Here is an 11,110-nt window from a genome sequence, read left to right on the forward strand (position 1 = left end):
TGTAATTACATTTAATTTTGTAAGTATACAACAATGATTTTCTATTTTGGTGTCAGTTTTTCAATAAAGTTTTGATTGTTGGGGGGGTGGGGTGGAGTCTGGCCAGCCGTGGCCAGTATGGCTCAATGGATTGAGTGCCAGTGAACCAAAGGGTCATTGGTTCCATTCCCAGTCAGGGCACATGCATAGATTGTGGGCCAGGTCCTCAATAGGGGGCAGGTGAGAGGCAACTACACATTGATGTTTCTCTCCCCCTCTTTCTCCCTCCCTTCCTCTCTCTCTAAACATAAATAAAATCTATTAAAAAAGACAATATAATTTTTTTAATGTCTACTCAAAGAATTAGGATTTTATTTTCTAGGATTGCAATTAATTAATTAATTAATTAATTTTTAGAGCGAGGAAGAGAGGGAGAAAAACATCAGTGTGTGATTGCCTCTCAAATGCCCCCGGGCCTGCAACCCAGGCATGTGCCCTTATTGAGAATCAGACTGGTGACCCTTTGGTTTGCAGGCCAGCGCTCAATCTACCAATCCACACCAGTAGAGCACAGTTTTTAAAACAATTTTCATATATTTTTTAAAAATTGTATTTATTTTTAGAGAGAGGGGAAAGGAAGGAGAAAGAGAGGGGAAGAAATATTGATGTGTGGTTGCTTCTTGCACGCCCCGTACTGGGGACCTGGCCTGCAACCTAGGCATGTGCTCTGACCAGGAATTGAATGAGCGACCCTTTGATTCCCAGGCTGGCACTCAGTCCACTGAGCCACACCAGGCAGGGCACTTTTTTTTTTTTTTAATCAGGTCATGATGAATTGAATTATGTGGTTTGTTAGATAATATGGTAACACTGTGTTAGGTGTTGAGTTGAGAGGCAAAATACCAGTTACTGAATTTGTGTGACAGTCAGGTACAAATACAGTAGATAGCCCAGTGTGGAGGCAAAGGTAATGGAGAGGAGGGAATAGTTTAGGAGGACAAACCAAAGAAAGATGACTAAATACAACACGTTCAGCAGAGGAAGGCATCAGGGATGACCCAGAAGTAAGCCTCAGGCACTGAAAATATCATTAACCACTGATGGAAACAGAGAAGTCAGAAGAGAAAATCAATTCTGTCACTCAAGTAGAAATGGCCCATGAAATAACAGAGCCATGGTGCTTAGTGCTTGCACAAAGATGGGGATTTAGGAGTCATCAGCAGAGAAATGGGGTACAACCTTGGGGTACTAGATGATGATCTGATCAGTTGAGCTACCTGGCCAGGGTAAAACTGGAACTTTAGAGTATGTAACTTTTTCTCAGGTGAAAGCAGGGAAACAAGTGTGTCCTGATTGTCAAGTTCATATTCTTGCACCCACATCACCACAAGTCCCTAGCACAGGAGGACTGTGATGATTGAGGTCCCAGATGATGAAGCTGAGAATCAAGACTACTTGGCTGAAATGGAGGGAGTTAGAAATGAACTTGGACAAGTAGAAAATGCAAGAGGAACTCGATAGGACCATCAGAGTTCTGTGACAGCTAAGAATGGGTAGATTCTTCAGATACTTGAGGACAAAGAGGTGATGGCAGTTGAGAGGCTTGAGAAGGATTCACACCCCACAAATTCCTCATAGAAACCCAAAGGAGGTGCATTTGAAGACAGTTGAAGAAGAGTGTGAGAGAGAACTAGTGGAAAACTGGAGTAATTAGGGTTTCTTAGCTTGGAGAAAAGATGTGTTTGAAGGCCTGAATCCATGAGAAGCCCTAGAAGATTTGGTAGGCTTGAAATATAGCAGCGCTGATTCAGGTTAGACATGCAGCAAATGTCCTAATAAGCACTCCCAGGTGGGGAAGGACTGGCTTCCTTCTCCTAATGGTATTTCAGAACACTGTACAATGTACTTTTCTTTCTTCAGCTTTGAATTGGGAGATCTCCTGTTAAGAAGCAGGTGGTTGCATCAAGTGATCTATCTGGTATAGGCTGCAAGAAGTTCTTGATGATGAAATAACAAGGGATCTTCTCAGGATTACCAAGTTCGATTTAGGTCTGCAGAGGTACCTGAGGAGCTGAGAAGAACATGGTAATAAATTTGGGTACCTGATGCACCATTGGGCCTTTCCCTAACCCACATCCCACCCACCCTCCTATCCATCCATATCCCCATTTTCATTACTCATAGCTTCCCTATTCCCTCCCTGGCCAAGTTCATTCCGAAGCTTCCTACAGCCCTGGCCTCATTTCCTTAAGGCTTCCAATTGGTCATCGTGCATCACTTGTCTGATGAAAAGGGCAGCCTGACAGGGTGAGCAGAGCACCAGTCATAGACAGTGTTCAAGGCCTTAGAGCCTAGTATTACGTCTTTAGCTGTCTCGCTTGGCGATCCCGAGTGGGATAGTTTTCTCCTCTAATGCCAGCTTTCCTCCAGTATAGGGAATGCTGCAGGATTAGGTGGTTTGGAGCTCTAGTCCTACCAAATATTTTTAACCTCTTCTTTGCTCTGATCCTAGCTTTCATTTCATTTTCTCCCAATACAAACATCTAGACTCTAAGTCACTGTCTTTTGTGATCAAGAATTGTGAGTACTTTGTGATCTGGGGCTGGAAATTTGTCTTTCTCTGAATCCTGTTTTTCCTTCCTTTGTCCTCTAAAATAAACACCCCTCCTTTGTCATTCCTTTTGAAACTTTGACCTCTAATATAGACCATAATGGTTAGCCTTTTTCATTGAGCACCCCCCAGAACCAGGATTCTGCCCTCCCAAGTCAGCAGGAGTCAGGCTATCTGCTTTATCATTCTAAGGAAGGCCTTTGCAAGTCAAAAGTTAGGTTTCTTCATTCTAGAGAAGGGCTGAGAAATGTGACTCTCCTATTTACAGAAGGGGGAGGAAGAGGACACCTTTCACTGCATATGAATGGTAGTCACTCTACAAAGCTGTCAGTACTGTAAAGATTATGGCTGGAGATCCCCGGGCTCCCAGAGTGCCCTTAGTGTAAGTGGTGCATACAGAGTTTGGTAGCAGGCCTGAATTCAAATCCGTCTCTCTTGCGTTTAATTTAGGTTGGATGCTTACCTTCTCTGAGCCACTTTCCATAGCAGTAAGAGGGGGATATTTGTAACATTTTAATCAGATTGTTTTGAGGATTAAAGGAGATAATATATATTAAGTTCATGACCCTTAGGAGTTCAGTCCTTTCCTTTCCACCCTTACCTGTGTGATAACCCGCCAGCAAGCCCTGAAGAGATTTGCAGGGGGCCGTCGGAAACTCTAGGAAAAGGAGTCCTAATTCCACACACAGCAAGTCAAGTGAAAAGAAAGCAGAGGAGAAGAAGGAAAACATTTGTAGGGGCCCGGCAAGCATAATTATATTCTCCTTTTTAATCTAGACTGAGAAAACACAGGCTTTTTTCTCTAGGCAATGTGAAGCACAGTGTCTGGGTTTACTAAAATACGCGGGAATAGGCTCATGGGCATGTTTCCCTCATTGAATTGACTCCTTTTTCAGCAGATTGTGGCCAATCTCCCTGTCTTGGGTGCTGAACCTATTGAACATTGGGGTTTTACTGTTCTGTCACCTTAATGATAGCCCCCTTGTTAAGGGTGAACCAAAAGGGAAGGGGTGCAGGGTGGTAACTAATGAATCTGAATGGCACTGTAATGCCTTGGAATGAATCCCTGACAGGAAGGTGATGGATGTAGAGAAATTCAAATTCCTTTAGTTTCTGGGCCAGGGTCTGTGTGAGAGGATTGGTTGATGTGATTGATTGCCACGAGGGTAAGATGAATGAGGCTTGGAAGGAGTGGGACTATGGGCTTTTGGGGGAAGTTGACAAACTTTTCATGGAATTTCCAACTGCTCTGGGTTTCATTAGTGAAAATCTCAGATATAAATCCACAGAAAACACAAGGTATCTTATTCTTGAATGACAGTTTGGACAGGGCAGCAGGGATGGTTTTGTTTTTGAAAATCCCCCCTAAGATAATTTGGGAATGTCAGCAAGGTCCTGGGGAAAATGTCAAAGCAGCAGGTAGGTACCTAGGTTATTTGGACGGAGATTTAGTTCAGAATAAAGGGAGAAAACCCAGGTTGTTCATTTCCCTCACACAGCATCACAACTCAGGTGTCATGATGGGTGCTTTGGCACCTATTTACTGAGGGTTTAACTTCAAGACCAGATACCTTTATGTGTTTTTATTTCTCGGAGTCACAAAGGAAACAATCTTTTGGTTGTCTGTTTTTTCACCACAGTTCTGTGCTTATATAGCATCTCTTCCATTCCCTCATCTCCTACCTCTACACACACACACCCCACATTTCCTTTCCGTTGCTAACTGTAGTGTGCTTTTGTACCTTCCTTAAAATGAGGGAGGTAGAGGGAATGTTCCACTTTTTTGACACAGGTTAAATTTTTATGAATTTCTTCTAGTCTCTGGTGTCTGTGGTTTTTAAAAACACCAGAGTGGACTCTCAAGGCATCTGCTTATGGTTTCTCTTGAGACACCAACTTTCTCAATGAACATTTCACCTTCCTTTTCACTAAAAAACATAATGCTTGGTTATTTCCTGTTGGTATTTTAAAAAATAATTAATGCTTGGGCTTTGCAAAGAGGAGAGCCCCTCCCCCCATCCAGGTTGAAATGCTCAGATTTAGGAGACCAATAGCCGAGTCCCCAGGGTCTTTTTGGGGAAACTACTCCTCCCCCAGAGATTGCCAGTGGAAGTTGTAGAAGTGCAAATGAGGAAGGTAGAATCCACAACTTTCCTAGTTTCTTGCCCTGGGGCCCAGGTCCTTGGTGTACAGACTCCCCAGGAAGCCCAAGTTAAGAGAGTAAACACACTTCTAATATGGTTCAAGTTCAAAGGGCTTCCTTGTTCCTCAAGTTGCTTTGGTTGCATTAAAATAAGACCTTTTAAATCTGGGAGTCTGGATTGTTTTCCTCTTGGCCAGTTCCTTAGTTTCAGTTTTATTATCTGTCGAATACTGACATCAGGGGCTTGGATAGTCCCAGTTTCTCCCTTAGCCCTTGTGCATAATTGGAACACAGAAGCAGGGTTTCCTATTCCTTTTCTGATCCTAAGTTTTCCAAAGAGAGAAATAAAAGGTCTCAGCTGGATATACATTCTAGAAGCATTTATTACAAAATAAAGTTCAGTTTCCAGTTTGGGAAAATAACAAAATAGTCGTTTTACAGCTCTTTGCAGGTAAATCTCTCTGGGGTCTGGATAAGTTGTTGTCACCTGGGACTGGGTGTCTGTCTGTCTACTGGGACACTGGTACCATTATTACTTCTCCGTGGCCCCAGAGATGGTTTCTGAGCTGGAAAAGTCCTCAGGTTATGTTGGCTCCTGGTTTCCCCCAGGTTGGGTGGGAAGAATTTTTCAAAAGTGCATTCATTACTCAGGTGAAAAACTCAACACCCCGAAAGCCTCCCACTCACTAGGCAGGTATCTGTCTCTGCCCACTCATCTGCATGAAGTTTCATCTGCATGAAGTTTGGAGCCAGTCAGAATATGGGGAAGTTGCTCCTTTGGGAATCTGGACAGAACTCTTTCATTTTTTGCTTCCATTCATTCTGATTCTTCAGCGCAGCTGTGTTGAATGTGGTCTGAAACTTGCAGAGAACAGTATTTGAAGGTCCTTCTGGATATGGATTCCAAACCAAACCAGCTGCAGAAGTACAGATATAAAGATCAGGAAGTAACTTGTAGGAAGAAGAAATGTGCTGTGCCCAGATAAGGAGGCCCAGGTTCCAAATTCAGCTCTGTCAAGAATATGCTGTATAGTCTTGAGCCTCAATTTTCCCATGTATAACAGATATCAAGAGGACTACAGGCCAACCCTGGGATTTTCCAACTGTCATCCAATCTACTTTCTCCAACAGAGAAGCTGTGTCCCCCTCCATTGTCATTCAGTTGAGCAATAATTTTGTGTGGGCGTTATCGGGTGCTACCTTTGCCTAGGGGCCAAGTACGGACTGGGGAGAGTGTGCAATAGTACTTGTTCACCACATGCCTACACTGGTCACACTTGACTGTACAGCACCACTGAAATTTGCAGTTACAGCTGCTGATGGCCTCAGTTCTCCTTTCTTCCACCTGCAGGCCACACTCAGTGCACAGGCGCCCGCAGCTGTGTCGTTCCCACCTGGATGTGTTGTGGCTGTTGTGCAGACACTCCCGACCCTCTGTGCCATAGACACCCAGGGTGGAATTGCGGATGCAGTAATCTGGTGACTCCTCTAAAAAGATCAGCTCAGCCTCTGCACTAGGAAGGAAGGCCTCAGTGGGTGCCCAGTGGCCCTCGGCACTGTTTCCAGCCCTTAGCTGCTGCTTATCCATCTCAATTTTCAGTGCCCGGTCATACTTGGCCTTTAGGTAGTCCCCCATCTCCCGGAAGTCAGCCAGCTGCAGCCAGCATGTCTGGATGCTGCAGCTCCCTGAGATGCCGTGGCATTTGCAGGTCTTTTTCATGGTGGCTCTCACTGCCTTCAGAGAGAGAGAGAGAGAGAGAGAGAGAGAGAAAGAGAACAAATGAGAGAATAGCTCTGGGTAGGGAAGACCAAAAATTAGCAATTAAATAGAATATTTTAGAGTTGTGCTTCTTAACTTTGGAGGAACATCAGAATTACTTGGGGAAGGCCGTGAAAAATATTTATTCCTGGGTCCTTCTTCAGATCTTATCAATTAGAGTGTTCAAGGGTTTCAGGACCTTGGTACTGGTTATTTTAAAGCTCCCCTGGGAAATTCTTAAGGAAAGCCAGACAAGTGTTGAAAAGGTTACTGGAGTCAAGAAACCTAGGCTCCAGGACCAAACTTCATCACTTGTTGAGCTTGTAGCTTTATTTGTCTAATTGGAATAAGGATGATCAAGGAAGTACTGGTAAATTATAGAGAAAAATATGGTCATTGGCACTGTTAATGTTTTGAAGTTGGGGGATAGAGTATTTGTGAGGAGCTGGATTTGTGCTCTGGACCCTCTCCCAGAGGGAAGGAAGTTCCTGGAGTTGGAACCCCCCTACCCCAAAGCAATTACCCATAGTTGTAGTTGCTTTGAAGACATCTTCCTTTTGCCCCGGGCAACCAGAACATCTAAATATATGCTCAAAGGGAAATTTCTATGCTCTTAGCTCTAAATCCAACTTGCTGCCAGATCTGAGATCAGAATACTCCAGGGATTGCCACCCCACCAGAAGTCTTAGCAGAGAATAAACCCTCCAGAGAAACCTAGGTCAGTCCCAATCCCTTGAAGCCCAGACAGACCTTAAGACAGGGGCTGGATGATAAGCCAGGGGCTAGAACATGCAGTTGAAAGGGTTAAAAATTTAAGTCATGGAAGCAAGGCCTGTGGAGGTGCCAGAGCACAAGGGTGAGTGATAAGGGGACTAGAGTAGAAGATCTGAGTTCACTGTCTGGCTATGATGTTTGTTAGTTCATTGTATTGTCTTGGCTAAGCCACTTGGCTTGACCTTAACTGCTTTGTCATCCAGAGAGTGGGGGAGTCATCCCAGTCCTGCTGAGTGGTGTAAGGATGAAACTTGGATAGGAGATAGCTCTTGTAAGCTGCGAAGGGCTGTACAGATATGAAGCTGTTGCCAATACCGAGCCTGATGGCTGACTGGCCAATTCCTATACCCACCAGCCTGCCCGCCCTGTTGTTGTGAAGGTTCATCAGGGCTCTGGCATCCTTTCCCTTCTCCAGGCTGTCCACGAAGAGTTTGGAGATCCTTTCCCCAAATTCTACATTGTCGCTGCAGCCTCCCCAGATCCAGCCATGGCCTCCTACACATAAGAACAGAGTAAGTTCTACAAACAGTTCCCTACTAAGTCCCAGGAGAAAAGCCATGTATGGTCATGTCGGCTGGCGTGGCCAAGCCATTCCCATGTGCTCTAGAATCATGTAAAGCTGCAGCTAAAGGTGAGACAGAGAAATGTCTGTCTGAGATGTGTTGTTCTCTCAAGACGTATTGTTCCCCTACTTGGGGTGGGGCAGGGGAATCCTGTTCCCAAAGCCAACTGTCCACACTTCAGGTACTTCCCAGCTCTCAGCAATTAGCCTTTATACCCACAGTGAAAGCAGACACACTGAGGATGGCCTAGCCGTCACTGAAGATGACCTCAAAGGTTCATCTTAGGTCAGACATTCTGGACTTCTGCACCATTGTCCTTTAATGGTCTTGTTAGAGTCGCCTCTTCCCTTATCAGTGACAAATCTGAGTAAGTCTTAGGTGACAAATACTTGAGTGCTCTGGATTATGGACAAGCCATTTTAACCCTGATATGAGAGTTAGCTTTAAACTGTTTCTGGCTTCATCATTTATAGATGCCTTGTTTTAGAGCTCTGTGCTACGTGCTGTTCCTGGAATCACGGACCCCAGCTCAGCTCTCAGGAGAGTCTAGGTCCAGGACCTCCCACCCATGAAGTTGCTCTTGGAGTCCAGGGGTTTGAGGGAGCTGGAGCTGTGCCCCTCAGCCTTTCCCTGGAAGACTTTAGTCTGCACGTAGCTCTGCACTCTTCACCTGTTCCTCTCATCTAGGAGCCCAGCTTACCTGTTTTCCCATTTTTTGACTCATCACAGCCACAGTTTTCAAAGTCGCCCATGCTGCAGTTCTTGGTGATGGTATGCATGACTCCAGCAGAGCTGATAGCATGAATAAATGCAGTCTCCCGGGTGGCTTTGGAGAGAGAAAGGGAACTGGGAACGAGGCCTCTGATGACCCAAAGCAGAGGCTCTGGAGAAGCAATGCTGTTTCTCTCCCTGGTCCCCTGCCCCCTTTGGGTTTAAGAGGATGTTCTTATACTTGAGAGAACAACATGTATCACCTTACTTCATCTTTACTTTGTTCAGGCAGGAATGAGCATCCCCATGCTACAGAGAGGGAAGGAATGTAAAACCCAGAGACAGAGCAATGAGACTAAGGCCACGTTCCCCTCCAGCTGTGTATGGTGTTGGGGCCAGGACTCTTGTCTCCTGAAGTCCAGCCTAGGCCTCTGGTCATTAGCCACTGCTTTTGGTGAGAACTTAGGGCCACGAGGCCATCTTAGGAAAAACAAAAGGGCCTTTTCTTCTTTCTGACATGAAACTAGAACTATGTAATAATCATAATGATCATGGCTCCCATGTACTAAGCTTGAATCTTCTTAAACTCTTTATAAACATTGTCCTGTTTCATTTCCACATACTCCTATTTTTCTGTATAACCCACAGAGATATTTCTTTTTGTCTCCATCTTCTTTACTCCTTCCCCCAACTCTTTTTAGGCAGCTCTTTATGGTTCCAGTGTAAAGGACTTTTATGCAAACTGCTACACATACTTACAAATACCCCCGGCCCCATGCATGCACCTGAGGCACATACCCCACCTGAGGCACAGCTCAGTGTGATCTCTCAGCTCCTCAGCTGTTAGGGTTTTTTGACAGCTGGGCAGATGGGAAACTCCTTCAGAGGCTGCACACACAGAGCCTTTTCCCCATTTCTATTTCATCCAAATCAGTGTAAGATAAGTATGTACAAATATCACAGGCATGCACTAAACAAATAGAATAATTACTGCATTTGTATGGAAACACCTTTGTATTTACCTCATTCAACCCTTACAATATCACTGGTGAGATAAACAGAGCTGGCCTTATGACAAAATGACAAAACTGGGGTTGACAGAGGGAAAGTGATTCTCTCAAGGTTACACAGACAAGAGGTGGCGGGTCAGCAGATCACAGATAACTTTTTTATTTCACTGTGCACATATATGCTACACACTCACACATATTACAAGCCCATCTCCATGCACATATACCCCGTTGTACAGGTGCACAAACTTACCACTTCTCAGCCTGTTATGAGTAGACAGCTGGAGAGCATTTTCAGGGCAGTTCCAGCGTTCCCAAGCAAATTGGAACTTACACTCCTCAATGCCACTCTGGGCACCCAGGGCCACACTGGTAGTGTAGGTCAGATAGGCCTTGCCAAGGGAAAAGGACTGAGTTCAGCCCTGGCTCAGATCAGGTTGTCATGTCAAATCAGGAGTGTGGGGAGCAGGACTTAAATGGGTTAGCTGTCCATTAAGGAACCCATGGGTTCCTCTGGGTGAGGGACTTCTGGCACTGTCTCCCCTCCCCTCTTTTCCTTCTCCAGAAGAATTCCCTTGGGAAGCCGGGTGGGGAAAACAGAAGCCAGGGACATCCTACCTTGGGACCTGTTATGAGGAAATTGTTCACTGACCTTCAGAAAAGAGAAAAAGCGAGGCATTGGTGAACAGGGCTGAGATGATGAGGGCTTCCTTGCCAGGGAGGAAAGGGTTGGGGGAAGCACTTACCAGGCAGAGACACTGAAGGTGGCACAGCATATGCCCACAGCCACCCTGAGCATAAACAGATCTCCCATGGCCCTGCCCACCCGTAGGGGACCAGACTCAGCCCAGGGACAAATCCAGAGAAAAAGTGAGGAGGGGCAGGGTCTTTGTCAGTATTTATGTGGGGAAATTCTGAATGGCCAAGGGGGAAAAATCAACAGCTCTTCTCATTTGTCCCTCACTGGCAGGGCTGCTGGAGCCATTGACCCAATGGGGGACCAGGGAGGAGGGACTCAGCCCAAAGCCTCAAGAAAAGTCCCGCCCCACCTCGCCCTTCCAGCCCTTCTCCCCTCCCAGGCTGACAGAGGGTCTGAAGTCTTTCCATACCCTGGAGGTATCTTTCCTCTACAAGTCAGACTTATGTCTCTTCTTGCTTGAGGGCTCATTTCTCAGAAGCTTGTAGCCTGAAGCAGGAGAGGTTCCTAACCCTGAAAGGATGTCACCTGTCCTTTGCAGCTGCAGTGTCCTTATCTGTCAATGAAACCCCACCCCTTGCTCAGCCTTTATCTCTAAGGTGTTAATAATTATGTAGGGAACCTATGTAGGGAGGTGCACTGTTTCTACCTCCTCCCTTGGTGACCATGAAGCAGAAAACACTTCAGAGGTCATCTCTGCAACAGTGCCTTCTAGCACATTCTACCAAAGTAAGTTCTCATAAATTTCTTTCATTCCTAATAGTCTATCATTTTATACTTGAGCATTAGATCTCCAGTTTGTTAGCTGCTTGTGTATGTGGGAATCAATCTTTGGGCACCCAGGCCTGTGTTTGAAAAGACTG

At 45.4% G+C, this 11,110-nt stretch overlaps 1 protein-coding gene across 1 annotated transcript; it reads right to left on the reverse strand.

The window, feature by feature from the left end:
- Positions 1-5,642: 5,642 nt before the first annotated feature.
- Positions 5,643-10,364, reverse strand: WNT8A (Wnt family member 8A). Its single transcript, XM_037147712.2, has 6 exons — positions 10,297-10,364; positions 10,169-10,202; positions 9,804-9,942; positions 8,530-8,655; positions 7,619-7,761; positions 5,643-6,468 (listed from the first exon to the last, which is right to left on the reverse strand). Exons 1-6 carry the CDS (start codon positions 10,362-10,364, stop codon positions 5,920-5,922), a joined length of 1,059 nt encoding a protein of 352 aa, XP_037003607.2. The 3' UTR covers positions 5,643-5,919.
- Positions 10,365-11,110: the final 746 nt, after the last annotated feature.

This window comes from Artibeus jamaicensis, unplaced genomic scaffold (genome assembly GCF_021234435.1).
Source record: "Artibeus jamaicensis isolate MK-2021 breed Jamaican fruit bat unplaced genomic scaffold, CSHL_Jam_final contig_456, whole genome shotgun sequence".
NCBI classification, from domain to species: Eukaryota; Metazoa; Chordata; class Mammalia; order Chiroptera; family Phyllostomidae; genus Artibeus; species Artibeus jamaicensis.

What these genes read in the sequence shown, in the direction of transcription:
- WNT8A (XM_037147712.2), bottom strand. Translation starts at nt 10,364, where the DNA reads ATGGGAGATCTGTTTATGCTCAGGGTGGCTGTGGGCATATGCTGTGCC. An exon ending in GTCAAAAAATGGGAAAACAG is followed by an intron (nt 7,762 to 8,529) that starts GTAAGCTGGGCT and finishes TCTTATGTGTAG; the next exon opens with GAGGCCATGGCTGGATCTGG. An exon ending in ACAACAGGGCGGGCAGGCTG is followed by an intron (nt 6,469 to 7,618) that starts GTGGGTATAGGA and finishes CTCTCTCTGAAG; the next exon opens with GCAGTGAGAGCCACCATGAA.